This window comes from Drosophila melanogaster, chromosome 2L (assembly GCF_000001215.4).
Source record: "Drosophila melanogaster chromosome 2L".
Taxonomy (NCBI): domain Eukaryota; kingdom Metazoa; phylum Arthropoda; class Insecta; order Diptera; family Drosophilidae; genus Drosophila; species Drosophila melanogaster.
Window position 1 is genome coordinate 6,610,688 of NT_033779.5, and position 11,227 is coordinate 6,621,914.

At 42.1% G+C, this 11,227-nt stretch overlaps 2 protein-coding genes and 1 long non-coding RNA gene across 5 annotated transcripts; 2 read left to right on the forward strand and 1 right to left on the reverse strand.

Annotated features, from left to right (window-relative positions):
* The first annotated feature begins 323 nt into the window (after positions 1–323).
* On the forward strand, positions 324–6,430 carry CG11050 (uncharacterized protein). Of its 3 annotated transcripts, none has more exons than NM_135208.6 (5): positions 324–581; positions 1,798–1,953; positions 2,094–2,591; positions 5,172–5,465; positions 5,527–6,430. In NM_135208.6, exons 2-5 carry the CDS (start codon positions 1,879–1,881, stop codon positions 5,824–5,826), a joined length of 1,167 nt encoding a protein of 388 aa, NP_609052.1. In that variant the 5' UTR covers positions 324–581; positions 1,798–1,878; the 3' UTR covers positions 5,827–6,430. The 3 variants fall into 3 exon arrangements, with proteins under 3 accessions (NP_609052.1, NP_723193.1, NP_723194.1); NM_164694.3 differs by lacking the exon at positions 324–581 and adding an exon at positions 719–924; NM_164695.3 differs by lacking the exon at positions 324–581 and adding an exon at positions 1,000–1,088.
* Positions 6,431–6,446: 16 nt separating this feature from the next.
* Positions 6,447–11,013, reverse strand: DIP-iota (Dpr-interacting protein iota). Its single transcript, NM_001103630.2, has 6 exons — positions 10,739–11,013; positions 7,488–7,731; positions 7,073–7,428; positions 6,738–7,019; positions 6,606–6,677; positions 6,447–6,544 (listed from the first exon to the last, which is right to left on the reverse strand). The coding sequence occupies exons 1-6, from the start codon at positions 10,821–10,823 to the stop codon at positions 6,453–6,455; spliced, it is 1,131 nt and encodes a 376-aa protein (NP_001097100.1). The 5' UTR covers positions 10,824–11,013; the 3' UTR covers positions 6,447–6,452.
* lncRNA:CR44913 (long non-coding RNA:CR44913) lies at positions 8,393–8,759 on the forward strand. Its single transcript, NR_124122.1, has one exon. It is a non-coding gene; the product is annotated as a long non-coding RNA:CR44913 (long non-coding RNA).
* Positions 11,014–11,227: the final 214 nt, after the last annotated feature.

Sequence of the window (11,227 nt, forward strand, 5' to 3'; positions counted from 1 at the left end):
TATTTCGAAGGATATTTAATCCTTCAAGCTATATGTTGCTGATGCGAAATCTTTGCGAATTCAATAAATCATCACAAATGTTACTTCTTTTTAATGATTTAAGCCATAACCATTTTTGCCCTTTAACCCTTTAACTTTACTTATTTTACTCACTCCTCCTTTTTGTTGCAGTGTTAAATGCAGGGCGCTGCCAGACTGCCAGAAAATGTTTTCATCCAAGTTTATCACCAATACAGTAAGGCTCGGAGTGAAACCACGAATTTCGGTTTACCCAGCCCTGATGACTCAAGCAAGCAGCTGACCGCCGCTGCTCGATGGCATTTTGCCGTGACCTGGTCACACCGACGCCAACAGCTGCTCGCGGTCAGAATAACGAAAAGTGTAACCGAAAAAAGACAATTGTGCAATTGCTGCGAAAAGCCAACACAATTGAATAAAAGAGCGCGCAACATTGTTTATTTGCCCGTCGGCGGGCGAGAGATCGAGTGGATTGGTGTATTAAATTAAAAATATTCATCGCAGCACGATGCACAGCGCTTGGTGATGCAGAATGCAGATTGTTGAGCTGTTGCATAAATTCCGTTAGTAATTCTAACTATTTCGTTTTGTTGTTGTAGTTGTGCGCGTGTGCGATGTGTGTGTGTGTGGGTGTGCGATGGTATCTAATTACAAGCGCTGTGGCCGCGGCGGTCGCGTTGCCGAATCAAAAGAAAGCATTTCAGTTTCTCATCGGCGGGCGCAGCTCATAGTCGTCAACATTGCAACGAACTAACGGTGCTTACGTGCCACACGACGCACACAACGTACCGCCACGAATTCCCCCTCCCCGCGATCGAACGCCTTCACCTTGAGCTGCCTGTCAATTCTCGGCATCGCTTCCTATTTATTCGCTGCCCCTGTTCTAACGGAACTTCTTGCACCCAGGTAGCCGAACTACACACACACACACACACACGTGCATCAGAGAAACAGCTGCGGCGGTAAAATAGTGCGCAAAATTTGAAGTCGATTGTGTGTTTCAGCCATTTCCATTCCATAGGCACATACATAGGTGCAAACAAACTTTAATTTCAAACGGTTCCATTCATGTATAAATTATTTAATTATTTCACTTTAGTTTTGTATATCATAATTTACTGCAAACTAAGATTTAAAACTCTTGTGATTGCTTGGAATTCCTGTTAAATCCTTTGTAATATTTTAGTGTTATTGTTTTGAACCGAACTGTACCAACATACATATAAACATACATTTTCATGTTTATGTTTATATGAGAGACTGGGAAGAAAAGTGCCGACAGCTGATAAGAAACTAATTATTTTTGCCCATCGATTGCACTTTGGACGACCTATAAAATTTAAAAAGCAATATCATTTTCGACATTGTGTTTTGCAATAAATAAATAATTTTTAATTGCCTCAGTTCGTTTTGTGTTTTTGCGAAAAGTGACTGGTTGTGTGCATAATATACATTGCATCAGCCTATTGAAGTGGAAATATCATTAAAGTATTAATACTTTAAATTTTTAAAAATATATTACTTGTCTCGCATTTTTTGTTGTTAATTAGTGTGAAATTACAGATCAAGTGCTTTCAATTCGTTTTTAAGTAGATTTTAATTATGCCTAAATATGCATATTTCCATAAATCAACAGAAACGTAGATAACAGTTTATCCCATGACACTTTATTTCTCATTTTCTCAGTCAAATTAATCGCATGCAATAAAACTGTTCCGAATTGTTGCTCATGACAACAACACTTACGATTATGTATTTCCCTCCCTTTCTCACCTACAGACGCCACTTGCACATCACGTGTTTGACTCAGGCTACAAATTTGTGGCCCACGATCTGAATTTGATCTCATCTGTGGTCGCGATGTTCTCACTACAACTACAGCAGTTGCTCCGAGCGACAGCAAGCGGCGTGACGTCGGGAGCCACAAAGACACTGGTAAAAATAATTAGTTTAACGTATAATTAAAATCAATTTGCATGCATATTTGCTTAAAATTAATACAAGATTAGATTTTGTATTGCTTTTATCATTTAGTTTTACAACGCTAGATTTGAATAACCCACATATTTTTTCAGTGCACAGCCACAGCGTCTGCCGCCACAAAGCACTCTAGTCAAGCGAAGTTCGGCGACAACAGCAGTCACGGTTCGCCATCGCACACGGACGGTCGCAGTCACGGTGAATCAGAGTCGGATTTGGAGTCGGCGCACGGCCAGAATTTCACATCACACCACTTAGCCAGACGGATACTTCAGCAGCGCAGCCAGGACATCCAGCGCCACATCCACACGCAGTCAGCCAAGGGACAGACCAGTGCCAAGTCCTCGCAGCAACAGCAGCATCAGCAGACCGCCACCAAGTTCGCCATGTCATCGCTAGCAGCTGAGCCTCTGCAGTCGCAGAAATCGGATGAAATCACGGCCAGCACGGGCGGCGGAGATGTGGAGACGCCCGGACTGGGCGCATCCTGCCACGAGGTGGCCGCCGCATCGGCCAGTGCCGGCAAGAAGCCCTGCTTCAGCTCGGGCCTCGGCGAGATACTTCAGTTCATGGAGCTCATCGGCAACCTGAAGGTATGTGGAACTGGTTTGCCTGCGTTTTTTCCCGCTCCACTTGCGGGTCATATGCTCGCATCGATTTTTCCCGATGTCCTGCGTGTTTTGATTTTGCCACCAAGTAACTGGTTGCTACAGAACCTTACTCTTCAAAGAGATAACATTTTGTTATTGTTTATTTGGCTTTTAATGCTAATAACTTATATTAGAGCTATTTAGTGATCAGAAAAATGGAAAAAGTTTATTTATTTAGTATGTTGTTTATTTATGTATAGGTGTTAGCAATTTCACGTGTTATTGTTTATTTGGCTTTTAATGCTAATAACTTATATTAGAGCTATTTAGTGATCAGAAAAATGGAAAAAGTTTATTTATTTAGTATGTTGTTTATTTATGTATAGGTGTTAGCAATTTCACATTTGCTTTGCCTTTGGAATTTGTAAATTGAAATCCGACTCAACCTTTCCATCCGCATTAGAATTTTATTACGAAACCCTCTGGTAATAAACAAATTGCTTATCAAATTATTTCTGCAAAACCGCGATCTCAAGTAAAACCAGATAGCAAACAGAAAATAAACAAAAGAACGCAAGCCAACGCAAATAGAACGCAAAGATGTATTTATTTACGTTTTGTATAATCAATTCTGTTTCGCCTGCACTCTTTCGTTTTTCGTTTTTCACTTTTCTATTTTGTTTAGTATATCTGCGAAAGTATTGTATAATACCAGCGACAACCTCGCTCTTGTCCCCCTTGAACGGATTTCTATAGTCGGTTTCCAAAAAAAAAAAATATATATATATATATTTAATGTATAGGTGTATTTGCGTATATGCAGTCAAAAATGTTCTGCTTTAATTCATTTTGAATTAAAATTCATTTTTTGCTATTTTCTGTCAATTGTATAACCTATCTTATATGTGCGACAGAAGCTCAGACAAATCGCAAAGTCTAGCCATATAAAAAGGTATCTTTATATCTGTGGCATAAGCAAAACAAACAGCTCAAAAGTCCAGTTTCGCACGTTCTGGAACCTTTAGCTCAACTTTTATCTAATCGGGACAGTTCAACCCATCCACAAAATGACGAAAATCCCCTGGCACGGGGCTTGATTTCCTATCGACAAGCTGCAGAAAGTGAATCGTTTTGTAATTTGAGCAGCTGCCCCGTCGTCGTCCATGGGTGAAAATGTCACTTAAGTGAGCTGATTGTGTGAGTCGTCTAATCTCCGCAACAAAATTGCACTAGGTATACGAAGCACTCGAGCTAAATTTTCAAATTGCTCACGTGAAAGGCATATTTTGCTTGGTTTTTTTTCCCCCTAAATGTTTTGGATTCGCTGTGAATTTTCAGCTCGAGCCCCATGAACAATATTGTATCGTCAGCATTGACGTAAGGCGGGCGAGGAACTTGAATAAGCCACAACGAATCTTTCGGAACGTCAGGTTCCTAAATCTTCTATTATATATCCGATTGCATATAGAGCGTGCAAAGGCAGCGAAAAAGTAGGCAACCCGTGACTTTGATCTTGGCCTTCAAATTATAGACGCTATCTTGTAGAGCTGACGGATCGCCACAAGGGCGGTTGGATGGTTTGGAGGGGACAACAATATATTCTAGATGTTTTCCAAACTGAGCAAAGTGATGCGATACATTTCCATATTCAATATATACTGCTTTGTTTTGTTTTCGACAAAGGATTAGTCGCTTTGTTATTAGTTTACACGAAACACTAATAAATACTTTTCTTAACGAGGTTTTTACGATTTTAGTTAAACGGTTGACATTCTTATATATTTATATATATTCTATGAAAGTCGGCCTATCTTACATTTACCTGCAACATTTTAATTAAGCAACGTATCACTATAACTCACATTCTCTTTATAGCTTTATTACTAATAAAGTTAATATGAACTTATATATACCAATAATAATAACTGCAGTGTGAGCTCATAGAAAAAGCAAAGCAATCAGATAAGGTGCTTAATTCATTACGTGCCTACAAATTGATCAGCTAATCAATAAGCCCGATAAGACACGACCGATGCGATTGCAGCGAAATTGTGGCTTCTTGCAGTTTTATGAAGCAATAATATCATAAGTAAGGCAACTTTTAGCATTAGCAACTACGAAAATGAACGAATGTCAGTGGCAATGGGCCTGCTATGTCTTTTGGACCTTGTTCTCCCAACCACGCGTGTCTATAAATACAACCTTTATTGATCAAATAGCAACAGTCTCAAACCACCCTCGCTGGCAGGCTTGTGTTGAAGGTCTGGGACATGGGGCCACAACCTTGATGTGTGCAACGAGCCCAGCCGGCAACGATGTCACCGAATTCGTGTCGTGTTTTTAATTAATCAAAGTGGCAGGAGGGATATTATGTGAGACTGAGCACAGGAACAAGCAATCTAAGAAACGAGAAATGAAAACAATAGCTTAAATATTAAAGAAACTCTGTTTTTCTTGAATTACACAAGAAGGTATTGAGTAGAAAAAGCATTGCACTTTGTTAGAACGTATCTGGTCTAGTCTAAGAATAGTAACTTTATATTATAAACTCACTAACCCGCTGTGTTTCCATTTCTCTTGCAGCACACAAAACGCACCGGATGGGTGCTGCGTGATGTCAACGACTGCGAATCGATTTCGGGTCACATGTACAGGATGAGCATGCTAACCTTTCTGCTCGACGGCAGTGAGGGACTCAACCAGATACGCTGCATGGAACTGGCGCTGGTACACGATTTGGCAGAGAGTTTGGTGGGTGACATAACGCCATTCTGCGGGATATCCAAAGACGATAAGCGAGCCATGGAGTTCAAGGCGATGGAAGATATCTGCAAGCTGATCGAGCCTCGTGGCAAACGCATTATGGAGCTGTTTGAGGTGCGTTACGAAGCCAAGTTTACTCTTTGTGGGAAGCGTATTTATGTAATTCGAATTGCAGGAATACGAGCATGGACAGACTGCCGAGAGCAAGTTCGTCAAGGATTTGGATCGTCTGGATATGGTTATGCAGGCGTTCGAGTACGAGAAGCGGGACAATTGCCTTCTGAAGCACCAGGAGTTCTTCGACTCAACGGAGGGCAAGTTCAACCATCCGTTTGTTAAGAAGCTGGTCAACGAGATCTACGAGCAGAGGGATGTCCTGGCCAAGGCAAAGGGCGCCACACCACCGCCGGCCATCGAGGTGCCTAGCATGGAGAGATCTTCGAAACTTGCTAACGGGCATGACGGCTCGAGTTGAGCGTTATTCTAGAAACCCGTCTTAGGCTAGCACATGAACACATGAACACATCCTCACATACAAACCAACACGCTCTTAATTTGTAAGCCAATCCAACTAACAAACTGTTAAGCCTACCTCGACACGCTCATAGCTAGATCTAATTCTTAACTCACTAATTTATTGCGAAAGAAACGGAACAGATGCAACCGATGGGAAGTAGCTAAATATTAATGTTTAAATATTAACACACCTGTTGAACACGTCTCCTTAGTTCGATTTCCTCTAAGTTAAGCGTAAAGTTGCGGATCGAATTCTATCGATATATTCAATTGATCTGACTAAGGAATCCAATTGTAAATAACTTAAACGAATTGTAGACTATTTAGAAAAAAATTATTGTAAATGTTGTCCTAAAGCAATTTTATTCAGTCAACCGAACGTAAAAATCAAAACAAAAGATCAGAATCAAAATCAAATTAATTGATTTTTTTTTAATAGTTTGCTCACACGTGCGTTACTTTTACCCTTGAATCGAACAATTGTCACCAAAATTATTATTAATATAACATTGTGAATTAGGCAATATAAAGATGAAGTCACTCATTAGACGTGGCCAAAAGACAAAGCACACATTGTTTGATTGCTCACAAAAGTGACACTTTATTGACGAAACATAGAAACATTATCCAAAGCGGTTGGAAACTGCAGCTCTTATCAGACATATTTGCGATGTATTCTGCAATAAGATTTAGCTAGTTATCTTTATCGCGACTCTATTTATTGTAGAACAAACAAACCTTCGATGACAATGAACTGACTTTCGCGGGAGGAAGTTTGATGCGAGTGCTGTCCATGCTTCTTGGCCTTATCTGGTGGTCAACATTTGTTACATCTAAGGGATTAAGTAACCGAAATATAATCTCACTTACGGTGCACGGTTATAATCCGATCTGTCTGACCCATCGCATTCTTTGCCCTGCATATGTACTCTCCGAAATCTCTTTTCGTTATTGGACGCAGGGTGATCCGCATCACGATCCGGAAGACGTGGTCCACTGAGACCGACTCGTAGGAACCTCCTTGCAGCAATTGCGAATCCCTCAGCCAGAAGTTCACCGATGCCGGCTGCGATTCTGTGATGCACTCCAGCGTCAGCTTCTGGCCCAGGCCCACGTAGATGGTATCGTAGCGTGTCCAGATCGTGGGCGCAACTGAAAGATAACTCAGTATTATATATTGAATCCAACTCTTTGTTCACACATACAATTCACCACCAGCATGACGCGTTTGCTCACTGTGGGTGGCACTCCGTTGGAGGCGATGCAGAGATAGGCGCCCATGTGGGAGCGCTGCACCTGCCACAGGGTGAGATTCTGACCCTCCACGCTGAACACTTCCCGATCGCCGTCGTCTGAAATCAGTATCGGAGTCGCTTCCTCGCGACGCCAGGTGATGGTGGGCATGGGCACTCCCGTTGCACTGCAAGTGAGTGTTACGTTCTGTCCCGTGGAACGAACCACATCCTGACTGGTTTGATAGTCTACAATGTCTGGCGGCACCACCACATCCAGGTAGCCCATTTGGCTCTTCATGGGATCCGTGTTGATTTGGCACATGTACCTACGGTAAACGCTAGTAGAAGAATATGGTCCATCTATCTGATAGATACTTTCACTCACCATCCGCGATCCGATTCCTGAACATCGCGTATTTTTAGCTGCCAGATCCGATGCTCCGTGTGGGAGATGGAGATGCGATGGTTCTTGGTGATGACGTGGTTCTGGATGCTCAGTATCGTCTGCGTGTCCACTCGCAGCCAGGCCACCTTGAAGCTAACCAGGTCGTGGACAACACACGTGAGTAGGGCATCCCGTCCCACGGGAACTGTTGAGTTGTTGATTGGACCGCTGAACTTGGGATCCGCTGCAAAGGAAGATGGTGGCACCAAGCCCAATGGTTTGGCATTTATGGCTTTCATCATTAGGGCGCTAAATGGGGCGACGATATACAACTGCTGGGTGGCTTTTGGGGTGGTTTATGGGGCTTGCAAATGTGAGGCACTGGCATTTGCTGTATTTTAATGGAACTCAGACGCCAAACATTTAATTCAATTAAAAAATAACCTTTTTTTATGTGCAGCTTTTCTAATCCACAATTATCAGGATAATTATTTCATTTCTTATCCTCGCACATTTTTGCGTGTCTCTGCAGAATGTCAACGCAGACTAGGCCAAGTTTGTTGCCAGATGGCCCGCCGAAATGGTCAACGATATTTAAAATTGTTTAACGGCCATAAATTTCTTGAGGTTAACATTAGGCCGAGACAGCGGCAGATAATCCAATAATTAGATAAATTATAGATGTCAGCTACATTCTGGCAAAATAGAGTAGCTTCAACACTAACAAATTGTAAAACTAGCAAAACGAAGCTATTTTTGAATCAGTAAAATATGTTGATTATATTATATATATATAGAAACAATAGTTTTGAACATCATCTTAAACCTATGATTTGGTTATGGATTCTTTTCTGAGCACTTTTACTCAAAAATAGTACCTCATGTATTGTACATACATAATATTGAACAGCGGGATAGTTATGTTTTGATTTTATCGTAAATAATAGCATAAACACGTTGGGTTCACACACTATGAACTCAAACTACTGCTTTCCGGCGTGTTGTTGCTTCGGCCAACTCGAGTCCCATCGCAATAATTTTGAGTCAAGGTGCCCGACCGCAGGACTTCGACAGTTGCCGTCAGCCAATCTAACCACCAGAGTTCCAACCGCAAACCGAACCCACCCACACCATCGCAAACACAACAATGGGCTGGAGGCAGGAGTAATGGAAGAAATCACATCACATGCCTAACAAGTAGCACGACTCTGTGGCCAGGAGACGAGGAATCCAGTTCCAGCTACTGTTCCTGTTCCAGCAAACGCCTAAATTACAATTATGACCAAATAATAACCCGAAAAAATGCAAAAATCTAATAGAGCGCGGTATGTGTGTGTGTGTTGGTTGGGGGGCAGCAGGTGCTGGTACCTGGAAAATTGTAAAAAGCTGTGCTACACCTTTATGTATACCCCCCCCATCCACCACGAATTGATTGCGTTGTGTGGGGGGGGTATCCACCAAACTAGCATCAAATTGGGTAGCCTACGGATGCCATGCCATAGAGCCTATAATTTGCGATTATGTTTGGGTCTGGCCGCAAGTTGGGCGCTTTTTTTTTGGAGTCCGAGTCCGAAGGCTCCGCCTTCAGTTGCTCTGAGTGTGGGGAACGAGGCGCCATTGTTTGACTGCCTTCAGTTGATATGGTTTCTGTTTTTGTTGGTATTGCAATTTGGTTATTGCATGTTTGCATATTGAAACATTCCGAAGAAAGGGACGAGCGAGACTTTTTAAGCCATAAAACACAAACGTACTTTGCACTGGAAATAAAAGTATAATAAGCTAAAGAACTAATATAAAAAAAACAAAAATTTCAATAATATATTTGCATCAACAGATTTTGATTAGATTTTTTATGCATAAAGGAGCAATGAACATAAAACGCTAACAAAACTACAAGGTAAGTAATTATGTATAATATCTTACTTTTGATTTCTACTTTTGAAATTATTCTGAGTGTACTCATACATGTGTGTTCATATAGTTAAACTTTTCTTCTTTTATTTATGTCTGCAAGGTAGCGTAATTTAGCATTTAACTTTTTCGCCACCGCACCGCCTTTGTTGTTGCCACATTTTATAAGGGGAAATTGACTATGAGTTGTTAAATATATTTTCCTGTTTTCTTGCACGACTTGTATCGCTGGAATCGCTTGAATCGCTCGGCCAGGACTTAAGCCGCATTTTCCCCGCGAAGTCGCTGCAAATCCGGCCGTGTCCTTTCCCCACGCCACTTGAACTTGAAACGGAAAGTGAATGTCCTGTCTCCTGTTAGACACTCCAGCTGTCTGCCGGCGAAAGGAATCACAATCACAATCAGCACGCAATGTCTGCCAAAAAGTTAAGTAAAAACTGCGAAATAACCCACTGCAGTGGCAGTTCCACACCCGCAACCGCCAACCGAAAAACGCGGCACTTCAGCGGCAGAAACCGCCGGCCAGGAATAGAAAAAAAAATGAAACGAAAATATCGCAGAGTGCAATAGGAAGTGGGAAAACGTCGCCTTTCCGCGACTGTCTGTCTGCCTGCCCGCTGTGCGGTGGGTGGTGGGTGGTGGGAGTTGGTTGGTTGGCACGGAACATCGTGCGGTGCGGTGCATCATCACTCCTTTGAGCCACTTCTCACTTTCTTATCGCACGCTGCGGCTAGCCTGCCAATATTTATGTTTACTTTGCATCTGGCACATTGATTTAAATGCGAATTTTGTCGAATTTTGATATATTTATCGCATTTGGCTCGCCAAAGTCAAGGAAAATTTGTTTTGTTTTTTTTATTCGGCGCACATTTTCCCCAGCGGAAGTTACCCCTCGTTACTCTTTCGCAGCTCTCCACCGGAAACCCCTCTGCCCGCTCCCTTTCCCTATCACCGCCATCCTGTCTGTCCCGTCTGGGGAATATGTTGGCCACAGTTTATTCACTTATGGACTCGTTGGACTTCCGATTACCAGCTACCTTCCATTTTATACGCTACCACTCCGGCTTTAGATAGTTTGCAGTCAATTAGCTGTACACTTTTGGGTTCATCATTTCGTGTTGGCGGGTTACAAAAGTTCAGCTTGTAAACAGGATACTTTTTAATTGTACAACATTCAAAAAACGTCATATTAATCGAGAAAAACTATCCTTAAAATGTTTAATTTAATATTTAATGGGTTATGCATTTCATTCAAAGTAAATCTTATATTTCTGACTAATTTCATTATTAGCAATCAGATTTATTTATCCTTTAGTTAATCACATCCTCGATCCACTTACAATTGTTTAGCTCCGAAAAGCTGGCCTGGCTGAAACACACGCTCTGCAGGAGCAGCAGCCAAAAGCTGGGCAATCGCCTTCCCATAGCCGAAAACTCAACCGCAATCAAGGTGCGAAACTTTTGAATATTTGCTGATTTCCCACTTTAATTTTTAACTCTGCCACTTTCACTGCCCAAATGGCCGAAGTTCAACTTCCGCCGCAACAGCGCAAATGTATTTTTTCCGCTTCTGCGGATGAAGTTTTTTCCGCCGATTGCCGTGGCCAAACGTCCGCACACCCGTACAACTGGTCGCGAACTGATAATCAAGTGTCAAAACTCATATTCAAAATTCAAATGCGGCACTGGCGTTGCGCATGTGTCCTGCGGCCTTGCGAAGGTAGTGGGTGGTGGTTGGGTGGTTCTAGTGTGTCTAGTGGGTATGGTTGTAGCCCAGTAGTAGTCAAGGTGCCCGGCAGCCGAAAGACGGTGCTGTGCAATAGTAAATG